This window comes from Lipophrys pholis (genome assembly GCF_963383615.2).
Source record: "Lipophrys pholis genome assembly, chromosome: 5".
Taxonomy (NCBI): Eukaryota; Metazoa; Chordata; class Actinopteri; order Blenniiformes; family Blenniidae; genus Lipophrys; species Lipophrys pholis.
Genome location: NC_137628.1, coordinates 19,325,299 through 19,338,921, shown reverse-complemented (window position 1 = coordinate 19,338,921; position 13,623 = coordinate 19,325,299). Strand labels below are relative to the sequence as shown.

At 41.2% G+C, this 13,623-nt stretch overlaps 1 protein-coding gene across 3 annotated transcripts; it reads left to right on the top strand.

Moving 5' to 3' along the window:
- The first annotated feature begins 449 nt into the window (after positions 1-449).
- On the top strand, positions 450-12,113 carry crmp1 (collapsin response mediator protein 1). 3 transcript variants are annotated; one of them, XM_080464551.1, is made up of 14 exons: positions 450-1,123; positions 2,762-2,850; positions 3,033-3,217; positions 3,338-3,502; positions 3,901-3,962; positions 4,071-4,151; positions 4,938-5,006; positions 5,091-5,211; positions 5,315-5,471; positions 6,896-7,037; positions 7,128-7,298; positions 8,481-8,660; positions 10,546-10,711; positions 10,806-12,113. In XM_080464551.1, exons 1-14 carry the CDS (start codon positions 773-775, stop codon positions 10,895-10,897), a joined length of 2,031 nt encoding a protein of 676 aa, XP_080320677.1. In that variant the 5' UTR covers positions 450-772; the 3' UTR covers positions 10,898-12,113. The 3 variants fall into 3 exon arrangements, with proteins under 3 accessions (XP_080320677.1, XP_080320678.1, XP_080320679.1); XM_080464552.1 differs by having other exon boundaries at positions 629-1,123; positions 10,640-10,711; positions 10,806-12,107; XM_080464553.1 differs by lacking the exon at positions 450-1,123 and adding an exon at positions 1,632-1,843.
- Positions 12,114-13,623: the final 1,510 nt, after the last annotated feature.

Here is a 13,623-nt window from a genome sequence, read left to right as displayed (position 1 = left end):
TAACAATAATAATAATAATAATAATATCATTATTGGTTTTTTATATTATCTGGGAGCTGTCCACCTCCCACCTAAACAACAGCAGCGTTCACCTCCTTTCCCATTCACTGTTCCAATGAATCCTCAAAAGACACAGGAAGACAATATCTCCATGCCAGACAGGATAAATCAGGATTTGCCCTCAGCACATCACTAAACATGTCTTCTTGTTTAAGGGTTGCTCACTGTTTTGAGGCCAGTGGCAATAAAAGCACTTTCAGGGCTCTGGAGCTTTACCTGATAGCCCATTCAAGCCCAGTGGCTTGCATTAACAAAGTCTGTGTCTCAAGCACAGCAAAACATGAAGGCGCATGGGCGATTTGTGTGTCTCCCCAGATGTGGGTTAAAATATGACACATGCTGTTGTAATCCGCAGCTGGTGTGACCTCGTCGCGCACAGCCCCCACATCAGGAGTCAAGTGGGAGAGAGACAAAGGGACGCACAAAGAGGCTGGGAGTTATATCATTATTATAAGTGTACTGATTATATACAGAAAAAATATTTCACTTCACAAGTACTTCACCCTGACACACCCACAAATTCCACATCACTGCATCTAGTGTAGGTTTGAATTGGGGATATTCTGGCAGCTTGTCACAGCCCAAAGCATCGAGTGAGTGCGCTTGCCTGGAGAGGCGGGACCGTGACCCGGTTACACGCAGAACAGGCAAAGCTGTCTTCATCATTTCCAGACTAGAGGACCATAAGTCTGCTTCTTCCGTGAGAGCTACAATGTCTGACTGCAGGAGGCAATGGAACCGAGAGGATGAGCTGCCGGTCTACCTGGCCGGACCGATCACCACCGGGCAGAACCAGCGGAAAAGCTTCGGCATGTTCAGCTCCGTGGAGGGGGCGTTTGACAGCAAGACCATAGACTTCGACAACTACGCGGTGGGGAGGAAAGGGAGCCGCACCCCGAGAAGCGGGAGCCGGGAGAGGCTCCTGGACACCGGGGACACTGTCGGTAAGACACCCGGTGATGCTCGTGAGGGCTCACAGACCTCCTCTCCCGGAGACAGAGGCGATGCTCGACCTGGAGTCCAAGTCCGATTTTCACCAGGGGATGAAAGCCCAAATGGAGAGGTAAGAGCAACGCGCTGTGGATCATTTGCTGACTTAGTGTAACATAATGAACCAATTATTTTCACCTGTTTAAAGTAGTGCTTCAATAATTCATCATTTGTTGGAAAAGAGGTGTTTGGCTTTTGCCGGAGCTGTAACCCCTTTTATACCACAACATCAGGAGCTATTACATGTCAGTCTGCATGAATTATGAACTTTTGTGCTGCATTGCAGTTTAGTTGTTTTGGCTGGCATTTGCATGGCTCTTAAAAACCCATGTAGAAGATTGCGATGAGGCAGGGAGAGTTGCAGGTCTGTGGTGCTGAAGTGGACAGCGACACACAGCGCCGCCGCCTCGCTGTATTGTGCCTGAGCTCACGTGAGTTATTTGTGTATACATGTCGGTGGTGTGAGGGCGCTCTTGTCTCCACATAGCTACATTATCTTTCTTTTTTTTAAATCTGTGAACGCCACTGGGTGGACGCTCGCTTTGGCAGCAGGCGCGCATGCACAGGACCGTCACCTGTCTGAGGCTGAGCGCGCCGCACGCAACCCGACGCGGCCGCACGGCGGCGGATTCATCGCTCCGGCTGCTTCACACATAGAAACAATAAAAATAAAACTTGTATCAGGGCACAACAAAAGGGGCGCAAAGCGCAGCCGAAGGCGCGAAACTCTTCAAATAAAGAGTGTATGTCCGGGACCGGGTACCAGGGGAGGAACAGCATCCCCCACCTGAGGGTAAGAGACCCGGCCTGGTCAGCGGCGGACAACCGGAGGAGCACCGTTGTATGCAAATCTATGCAGCAAATGCCAACAGAAAAGGGATTAAATTCTTAGTGATCCACAGACAGCGCACGGTCTTCTCATGTTGCTTCTCTGTGAAACTGCAAACCCAAGATGACTACTTTCATCGGTGTGAGTGTAGCGTGGGGGCTCCTTCTCCGGTTTGGATTGTGTAATCTCATGTCAGAGGGATTAAGTGATCTGAGGTGACTGTGGAATCAGGAGTCGTACTAAAGACAAACACAAACACTGGCGTGTGGGAATGGATCATTTGCAGTGCTGTTGTAAATGTGTGTTTTATAGTCTATTTATTGGCTCTTATTTGAATTAATCAATGAACTTCGGTGAAGAGAACTAAGCTTTATTCTGATGAGAACAAAAGTGATGCAGCATAAAACGGTCTGCACATTTTCCCCATTTTGTGAGCGTCTTCATTGGCTAAAGATGCTGATGGTTCTGCAGCCTGTCAGCTGTCGTCAAGTGGTACCAAGCATGATCACCGGTTGCTATGGCGATGTAGCATCTTCCTGATAGTGTTGCCAGGCACTCTGGGTGTTGAAAGAGGGTGTGGATAGACAGTAGTAAGACAAAAAACATGCTTGTTTCAGCACTGTGCTTCTACATATTCAGTAGATGGACACAAGCAGGTGAAAGAGGATGAAAGAGGAGCCATATTAACTTTTCAGAGACTCCAGCCATACAAAGCACTTGCGTGACTCAGATTTTTTGTCCATCGTCCACTGTGTCAATTTTGTTAAAAGGTCACAGATTATATAACTGATTGTGCAATCGGAGCGTATATCAAAATGGCAACTCATCCTCTTCCTCTCCCGCTCCCCCCCTCCTCCCTCTTTCTGTATTTCTCCCCTACAGAGTGACAGGCTGCTGATCAAAGGAGGGCGAGTGGTCAACGATGACCTGTCCTTTTTTGCAGATGTCTATATTGAGGATGGGCTTATCAAGTGCGTATTTCAGGGCATTATTAAAATGTATTGTAGCATGAATTGCAATGTTATTATAGTTGTATTTTTAGCAAGCAATCTGCACTTAATTATAATTTCACTTTCTATCCTCCACCTTCACAAAACCTTTTTACCTACACCCTTGTTTTTTTCCTGTACAACCCATCCTTATGTTTCGTCAGGCAAGTGGGGGAGAATCTGGCTGTCCCAGGGGGCGTCAAGGTGATTGAGGCCAATGGACGTATGATAATACCAGGGGGAATAGATGTCAACACCTGTCTGATGAAGCCCTTCCTGGGCACACAGCCTGTTGATGATTTCCTACAGGGCACCAAAGCTGCACTGGCTGGAGGCACCACCATGATCAGTGAGTATGAATGCCTCGAAAAAGGCAGCACGTTTCTACAGTAAAGGAGATAGCATGATAGTGTCCGTTTTTTTTGAGATAATGTACGTACTGCTAACCTTTGATACTTTCCACCTTCAGTTGATCACGTGACTCCTCAGCCTGAAGACAGTCTCCTTGAGGCGTTTGAACGCTGGCAGGAGGCCGCAGATAAAAAGGCATGCTGCGATTACTCTCTGCACGTGGACATCCCCCAGTGGAATGAGACGGTCAAAGATGAGTTGGAGCTGCTGGTGCAGGAGAAGGGTACAACAGTGTGTTTAGCTGTTCCATAATGTTGCTTACATGTGGTCATCACAGTAATTCTTTTGTCAATCCCTACTTTGGACACATTTCACATAAACAATAGAGGCAGATTAAGACACAATTTGGCAAAGTGCTGAATCCTCTTACATTGAAGGCACAAGGGAAACTCATTGTTCTCGTTATGCTGCTGTCATGGTGGCAATGTGTAATTCTTGTTTGTAATGTGTCTCGAGTAAAAACATCTTTTGGGAAAGCTATACAAGAATACACTATGTGAAGCAACACAATAGATTGTATGTAGTGTGTTATCACAGATTACTTGGCTCACATGTTAAATGTAATGTCTGTTTGATGTCGGGTGACTCTTTATGATTTGCCTTTGTTGTTATTGTTGTCAGGTATCAACTCTTTTCAAGTGTACATGGCTTATAGAGACATGTACCAGATGACAGACTCTCAGGTATGCTTGCTATTTTTATGAGATACACAGTTTTTCTGCTAATTAACAAATTCAATCCATTTTTAATCTGTTATTTTTTTTGTGTTTTGTGGTCCTTTACTTCTGTAGCTGTATGAAGCTTTTTCCTTTCTGAAGCAGCTGGGTGCTGTGGTATTAGTTCATGCTGAAAATGGGGACCTGATAGCTCAGGTAAGTGCTACAATCTTTCCCTCTTATACTGCCATATAACTTTCACTGCAACTGATGAGAGATATACTTGTTACATAACTCTTTGGCTCTTAAAGAGAAAAAGAGAGAGAGAGAGAGAGAGACAGAGACAGAGACAGAGACAGACAGCATTAATACTGCTGCTACTGCTGCTGCTGAGGATGACAGGTTTATCTTGGGCCACCATTACTGTAGACAGTTATTATACTAATGATGATGATGTAATGGTGATTAAGATAGTAGGGGTGAAGTTGCTGATAACGCCGGTAGCAGGGATGACAAGTATTCGTTGTGGTCATGAAGACGATGGTCCCCATTAAAAGCACAATTATGGAAAAAGCTGCGATGTGTGTGTAGATAAATCAGGGTAATGAATGATAATTTAGGAGCTGATGAATGATAATGACATAGTTGTTAACCTAACCGTAATGGAGATGGGGAGATGGGTGATGAAAAACTGCTGCAATCCATGGTAAAAGAAAAGGTCTGTTTTTTGTTATAGTATTTCTGTGTTGCATATATTGTTGTGGTGAGCATATTTATTGAGAGCAGCAGCTCATACACAGGGGTTCTAGGAATATTGGTCCAGATTTACGATTCAAGCGTTATTATCCTAAGTTTTGAAGCCTACTTGCTTTCTAGAATGGCACAACATTTTTATTTTACCGCTTAGTACCACTTAGCAAATTCTAAAGTAGCTGTCAAATTATGCTGACAGTGACTGTAACACAAAACTACTCCTGAAATGTTTTTCACATGTGTTTGTAGGAACAAAGAAAAATCCTGGGAATGGGAATTACCGGTCCCGAAGGCCATCCTTTGAGTCGACCCGAGGAGGTGAATTTCAAAAATCCTCAGTGTCTATTAGTTCACCTGGTTTTGTACTGATTTTAAAACATATTCACTTCCTTTTTCATGCAGGTGGAGGCTGAGGCAGTTTTCCGAGCCATCACTCTTGGAAACCGTGTAAACTGTCCCGTCTACATCACTAAGGTGATGAGCAAGAGCGCTGCGGACACCATCACTCAGGCCCGGAGGAAAGGTCAGGCGCTCTCTATTTTATGAAGTCTTTTTCTTACTTCCTGACTCATCAGGATAATAATCATTCGGGTTTAAATATACTGTTTAACTATCTTTACACCCAGGTTCTGTGGTTTTTGGGGAGCCGATCACAGCCAGCCTAGCCACAGATGGTTCTCACTACTGGAGCAAAAACTGGGCCAAGGCGGCTGCATATGTGACCTCTCCACCTTTGAGCCCCGACCCCACGACTCCAGACCATCTCCACACTCTGCTGGCCTGGTAAGACCCACTCACTTCAACTATATTAAATGTTTAAAATGCACCTATTGTTTTTGAATTGAAAGTTCTGATTGGTTTAGAACAAAACATTGGAATGCCTAAAACAATTTGAAAAGTAGCAACGACTTCAACCGACCACAACACCAGAACAAACTTTTCTAATTAAAGCAGGCTAAGGGCTAACACAAATTATGAGCTTAATTTAGCTGTGACCTCTGCACAATGTGTAGTGCGAATCAGCTTTCTGACATGATAGGACACACCTACAAAAATCTAAATCTTTTAGCTGTTTTCCTCTGCCACAGACAGCTGTTACTGTGATACACAATGTCAGTGCAGCTTCAGCGAAAAGCAGAACAGATGGGGAGAAGGTAAAGGTGCATGAGAATGCAGACAGGGAAGGTGAGAGAAGCCAAGGAAGACTTGATTACGCATTTAAAAAGCTGGGTAATTATTTTGAAAGCATTTCAGATGGCTATAAGTGAAAAAGACAGTCCATGTAAATCATAGAGAGAAATGAAACGTCTCAAACCAAACCCACCTCGTCTCACTTCAAGTACTCAAATAGTCACACACATATACGATGCATAGAACCTGCAGATGCACACTTTTGACTGTCCTCGATTCCATAAATAGCACACGAACTAGAAAATTTCATCATCTGTTGCCTTGGCTACCAAGTTCCTCCTCTTCTTCCTCCTCCTCCTCCTCCTCCCCACCACCTATTCCTTACCCCCCCCTTGTTCTCCTGCCCTTCGACTGCAACTTTAGCTCCTCAAGGCGGGTCAGTGCTGTCATGCTTGTGCAGTGATATTGCTGTTGTGTTGGAGCCTCTCCTGAAAAGACAGGGTGTATTTTTAGGCTCTTGTTCAGAGACAGGAACAAATGGAGAGAATGAAAACCTCTTTCTTCCAGTCGTCAGCAAGGCCTATTATTACTCTAATAAGTACTCTGCTGGCATTGGGGTGCTGATCCTAAAGCAGACTATCAAAAAGTAATGATTGTAATTAACAAATAAATAAAACGCCATACATCTGAAATTATGATAATCATTGCACTTTATCAGTCATGCTAAATGCGCTGTGGGATTGTAGTGTATCTATCAGTGTCTTTCTATCATGTGATTTAAAGCTTTGGAGATGGCTTCTGCAGCTCTGTTGCATCATTCTGGTTTGTTCAGCAGCCAGCTTCTATATTACATGTAGTTTAACTCATTCACTCAAAGAGGACACCTGGTGGCGACTTGCAGGAGTATCGTTCTTTGTGTCGTGCTGTTTTTTTTTTTTTGCAGACTGAATTGGAGAAATTCAATAGTTTGAGACAATTTACAATCCATCAGAGAACACCTCTACTTCCCAAAGGTTAATTACAGCATCATTAGTGTGACTGTGATGACTTCATCTCACCTTATTGCCCTTATACAGTGGTGACCTCCAGGTGGTGGGCAGCTCCCACTGTGCTTACAGCACTTCTCAGAAAGCAGTCGGTAAAGATGATTTCACCCTGATCCCAGAGGGAACCAATGGAGTGGAGGAGAGAATGGGCTTCGTCTGGGACAAGGCTGTGGTGAGCATCTAGTGCATGTATGTACTTTTGTCTTTTGTTTGACCTTTGCTATGTTTTTCTAAGTACTTTATTCACATCTTTGTCTCCAAGGCCATGGGGAAGATGGATGAAAACCAGTTTGTTGCAGTCACGTCTACCAATGCTGCTAAAATCTTCAATTTGTACCCACGTAAAGGCCGGATAGCGGTGGGCTCTGATGCAGACATCGTAATCTGGGACCCCGACAGTGTCAAGACCATCACAGCCAAACTCCAGCAGTCGGTAAAGAGATGAAGAAGAAGGAGCTTGGAGGGGATTGATGATGAGAGGAAGGGGGAGGATTTGTAAATCATCTGAAGGAGTAGAACCAATGAAACACACTTGGGGGAAAATGATGCCGTAATATGGCTTCATACGAGACTGCAGTGTATGAAATAGGATTTAAACCATGTGAGAGATCACAGGAGGTGACACAAAACCTGAACATTACTTTCAACTTGGAGTGATATTCAGTCAAGCCTGAGCTTTAAGTGTCTGCAGATGTATGTCATATTGCATTTTGCCAGTGAAATCAAAAGAGAACAATGCTGCATATATGTATCATACAAAAAAGAAATGTCTGTATAGACTATATGAACTAGCAGTATAACTTGAAAATGGATTTTCCCATGTAAATAGCACGTGAATTTGCCATTCGGTCTATAAACATGTTTGCTCAATGTCAGACAAAGATGACAATTTTAATTAACAGCAACAAATAAACACATTTTTACAGAATGTCTTACTATGTGATGATCAGGACAAGGTTGTTTCCATACTCTAAGTCTCAGTAATAACAACTTCATAAAAAAAAGACATTACTAGTCCAATTAAAAGTGAGGTTACTTGCCCAGCGCGATACCCCTTTGGGCAAATGAGAACTTACATTCTTATCAATTTAAATGAACAGACCTTCAATCCTGCATAAAATATGATGGGTTTTCCCTCAGAACAATGACATCAGAGGTTAAAATTAGCCTTGAGCAGTGTGACACAACACTGGAAAATGTTACCGATGATAAAGACAATAGTTAATGTATTCAGTCTGTTCTGCCACTCTCAAAGGACCTAATCCTGACTGGTGCCAGCTTTGGGTTATAATCCCCCTTCACCCCTCACCCATTCTCTGCTACCATCTTTACACCCATCCCCCTGTATTCACTCCAACACTCTCTCTATATGCCCCAAGCCTTTCGTTTATTCATCCCCCATCTTCTCAAATGCTGCATTTTGCTGCATCTATTAAGCCCCTTGATAAAACAGAATAGCTCAAGCAGTACAGTGGGTCTAGTCAATGGAGGGTTTCTGTGCTCCAAAGGGGCGTGATATAAAAAAAAATGAAAGGACTCTGTTTTGCTATGCTGCTTAATTTTCCTTATCCACCTAACTTTGACTTGCATTTCTCTCCTGTTCTGCTCTCTCCAGGCCTCCGAATACAACATTTTTGAAGGTCTGGAGTGCCGTGGCGGCCCAGTGCTGGTGCTGAGTCAAGGTCGAGTAGTTTATGAAGACGGCAAGCTGCAGACTCAGCAGGGCACCGGCCGATTTATTCCTCGCAAGCCTTTCCCAGACTATGCATATCAACGCGTGAAGTTCAGGAACCAGGTATTACTCTTTCTGATTTTTTTTTTTCCAAGAAGGATTATGATCAAATTTGCAACCTCCGTTTCATTACGCTTTGTGAAAGGTTTAATTGATTTACAGATTTATTACCAGGCCATTTGCTTGGTTAAATGCAGTACAATGTTAAAATAAGTAGATGATACCAGATTCAATAATTACAAGATACATTCTCATGTAATGACTGTGCAATTATTCCATGTTTTCTCACTCTTTCTTCAGTTGGCTGACAAAACATAAGCATATTTTTTACTTAATTGTCTTTAGGAGAAAAAAAAACAACGACATTGTCTTTGACATTCCCAGAATATTTTCAGAATACAGATGACTTAAAAAAAGAGCTTTCAACACTACGTTATATTGATAAGCTGAGCTGTTACTTTTGCTACTTTCACATTAAAAAATCCTTCCACACATATAAACTATACATGATGAAAACACTGACTTCCCTGTCAAGAGATAATCTGAAGACGTCCTGTCTGACTGTGATAATTGCCACATTGCAATCAAACTTGAAGAATGTAAAGACGTGATGTTATTATTTGTCGCAAAAAGAATGGTTATAGTTAAAACATTTGCTGCAACTCTTTTTTTATGAATCATTTGACATTTTGATAAGTGTTTGTGCGTGATATAACTACACTTATGACATTTTTTGTAAAGAAAAAGCAATTGATCTTTGCCCAAAAGTAAGATTATATAGTTTAGATGTTATGAGTATATTTAAAGTTGTAGCTTTTAAAAAAAAAAATCACAATTCAAGCAAAGAATCACATCTCTTCCAGTGTCGTGTTTTACGAGACTGTGATGGTTACAGTCATGTGGCTCAGGGCAGGCAGGGGACCGAAATGCACAACAAAGTATTTCGGGATTGCTGTGAAAGCACTCTCACCAATAGAATAGAATAGAATAGAAATACTTCAGTAATCCCAGGGTGAAATTCTCAAGATTGTCATGTTGCTCCAAAGAGTAGGAATTTACAGTATGTCACAATAAAGCAAAAATGATAAATATGTAAGTATAGTATAGAGAGGTAAGACTTGACATGAAATTAATACAATATGGATGCAAAGAAAGGCTTGTGGTGCTCTGTAGTGCATCTTGGTGGGATAAGTCTTTTGCTGAATGAGCTCCTGATGTTGGCCAGGACATCATGAAGAGGAGGAGCGACATCGGTCAGGATGGGCCTCTTTGGCAAAACCTGAGAGCCCATCTCCACCCGCACAACATCACCAGGCTAGCGCTCACCACCACAGACTCAGAAAACACCGTCAGCACTGTGCAGATGTTTAAGGAGCTTTCTCAACCAGGGGTGTCAAACACATTTAAGTTCAGGGCTCACATACAGACGGATTTCATCTGAAGTGGAAAGGACCTGTCAAATTGTGTCATAATAACATTTTAATTTTAATTTTATAGTGATTTACAAAGATATTTACATCAGGTATACTCTGCACCACAAGAGCAAACAATTACAACCGGAAATGTATACAGTCTCAACAGAAAGCCAATTTTAATGAAACCTTCTGGAGCAAAACACAATGAAATGCCCCAAAACATTTCTAGAGCTGTTGCATTATGCCTTTATTTACAAACATGCACTAACAACATGGTATTGAGACAGTTTGCATTTTCGTAATGCAGTAGCTTCCTTTCATGGCAGCATTACTGATATCTCAGCTCAGGTCTCATTGTTGTGTTGTGTCTGCTGCTCTAAAGAAATTAGTAAAGAAATTCTTTGAAATTTTCACATTTTACTGGGTTGGTGGGCTGGATCGGAGCCTGTCGCAAGACTCTAACATGTATTTCATTTATTTCTTAAGAGCGATTATAACGTTTTATTTGTTTTGTCTGTTTGTTTTCTCTCAAGGTAAGAACCAAACAGGGTGTTACTCGTGGAATATATGATGGTCCAGTGTATGACGTTGTTCCCACTCCCAAATACATCACACCATCTCCGTCAGCCAAAACATCACCCACCTCTCACCAACCTCCACCTATACGCAATCTTCACCACTCCAACTTCAGTCTTTCAGGTATCAGAAGTACCATTTACCCAGTTGAAATACAATGATCATCCAAAATATATGAATTGAATGCAATGAATAGCACTGTTTTCTCACCTTGTAGGCGCACAGATTGATGACAATATCCCACGCCGGTCTGGCCATCGCATTGTAGCACCTCCCGGTGGTCGCTCTAACATCACCAGCCTGGGCTGAACACTTGACTGTGCACAGTGTGGCTGGTGTGGGGTTTCACCTATTGAATGTGTGCAAGTGTACATGTATGTTTGACTAAGTATGAGCACATTGGCACGAATGAATACCTTTGTATTTTTAGGTACAAAAATCACGTGGTCTCTGCAGACCATCATGATTGTATCAATTGAATATGGTCACACCTAATAAGCACATTGATCACAATAAGTATACATCAAAAAGAAGAAAGAAAAAAAAGTGTTATTGCAATCTAGTAAATGTAATTTAAACTTTGATAAAACCATGATCAGTACACATACATGCACATACATTTCCAGTGTTGGACCCCCTCCAAGCACATCCAAGCGTGACGCTTGGTTCACATAGTTACTTCCTGTCTCCTGTGAGCATGACCTTCTACACCCTCTCCTCACCTCTATGTCTTACTGCGTGGGTCTGCTCAGACAAGGTGCTCCTTTCCACCCCTCTGGTGGACAACTGCGGAAATTACAGATTTAAATTCCGCTTCTAGTTTCAACACCTTGACAATATCCAGTTTCAAATGTGGGTCAAGTTTTACATATTGCATGGACACATCCTTAGATATTTGCACTAATAGTGGTTCAATGTTACAATGAAGGAACACTTCTAAATGCACATTTGTATTTAACAACACCAACATGTAGTATTCTTATATCGGTAAATGTATGCTTTAAAAACTCAATTACATTTAATGTTATCAGTTAAAACAACAAAAGTTTTTTCCATTAATGTGAATTTCAGTAAATGCGATGCAATTTTTTTGCCCGTCACCAGGTACTATATGCAAATATGTCAATACTTGCCTAACCAGTGTGAAAATAGATGCAGAGCTAAAGCAAATGAAGGAATAATTCAAAGCTAAAATGCATTGTAGATTTATGTACCTAAATCATAGTTTCACAGTGCAGATCTTAAATGTGCATCGTAGACGTTTGTCAAATACTCGTATGCCAGAAATGGATTTTTGTTGTATCGATATGAAGAACTCATTGCTGTAAAAGGGCTGCAGCTCACAACACTGAACTTTAACACATCACTGAGAAACCTTTTACCCTGTTGTATTTCATTTGATTACTTTTGGGTGTTTTCTTTGTTATGGTGCTTTTAGTGTTTCTATTCCGCCCTTGTTTCTGTTGTTGTTGTCTGGTGTCTCCAGTGGAACCACTAACAAAATAATAAAGACTCGACTGTTGTCAAAAAACAAGGTAAATATGATGGCTTTGATCGATTACTAGAAACTTTACATTGATTCGTATTCCCAGGAGACCAGGAAACACAAAGCAGCTTGTTCAAGCACAACCTCAAGGTGAGATTCGGTCATGCGGTGAAATGAGCAAATAATCTGAAGAACTTTTCATGTGGAAAGTGACCATATTTGATAACATTCACATTTCTTCTGTTACTTCCAGACTGATAATATGAATTAACCGATTATTGCAAAATACACAATTAAATAGGTGGGCAATGTATTAAGATAGGTGTCCCAGTTGTGTTTTTCCATTTTGCTTTGGTCAAGTATCTCTTCCTCTTCCTCACATGCTTGATGAACTAAACTGAAATGTAAAATTGGAAAATGGTTTGATCATAAACACTGTGCAGATAAATCTAGTGCAACTGTCCATTTTAGCGCCCCTGCACGGGAATTAGACAGTTTAAAGAAATTCACAGGTGGAAAACTACCCAGAATGACAGGAGGACATTTTGGGAACATTTTACACCATAATGCAGGACAGTACACTCAGTACGAATCAGTGGTATTGGTACTGAATGTGAGTTGTTAATGTCCTGGAATACCCTTTACATTTTCACTGGAAGTTGAGATTTAAAATTTTTGATGAGTGTACCCTATCAGAGACTTTTACATTCACCAAGACACATACTGTGTCTGGGTGTATAGATTGCCTTGATATTTGCAGGCGAAAATAAACTTCTTACATGTTAGTCAGTGATAATATTTGTTGAAAGAGGAGTTAAAAAAGAGAATTTGTGAAACCGTGAACACACATAACCCATGAGGGTTGGCGGATTTATTTGCAAAACAGCACCTTTTTTTTTTTTTTAACAAGTAATAAAGACAGAAGTCATTTTGACATTAAAACAGAGATCGAAGTCAACCATAAAGTTTACCTAAAAAATTAAACAGCTAAGAAAAAAAGTATGAACCTCCAAAGGCATACATTACCCTGAGTAATAAATTCTATTTGTTCAGGGATTGAAACTGAAAGCTGCTTTGGTCTGACTAAAATTAATTCTGTGTTTGTGTAGAGCTTCATTTCAGAAATTCCCAAAAGGCAGTTTGACAGATTAAAAAATACTTAAAGAGAAATAAGTTTCTATATGTATAAATGCAGAGATAAATGTCAAGAATGATTAAATTCACACTCAGAAACATGCGTCACATATTTTTTTCTTTTCTTATTTTTTGGAGATTATACTGATTAATCTGGCAGCTGGGAGCAATTTGTTTGAAATAAATCACACTGTGCTACTTATAGCTGTGCTCTATGTTTGGATCATTTCATTATTAAATTAGCTTGTGAAATGCATGTTTCCTTTTTTTTTTGTTTTTAATATCACACAAACTCTCATCACTTTACTTACCTGCTTGAATCCTGGTCATGATCTCAATAAACATTTTTATGCACATTCAGAGATGATTGCAGGCTGATGAGGCCAGTCTGGGTTTTTTTTTTCTCTTGAACACT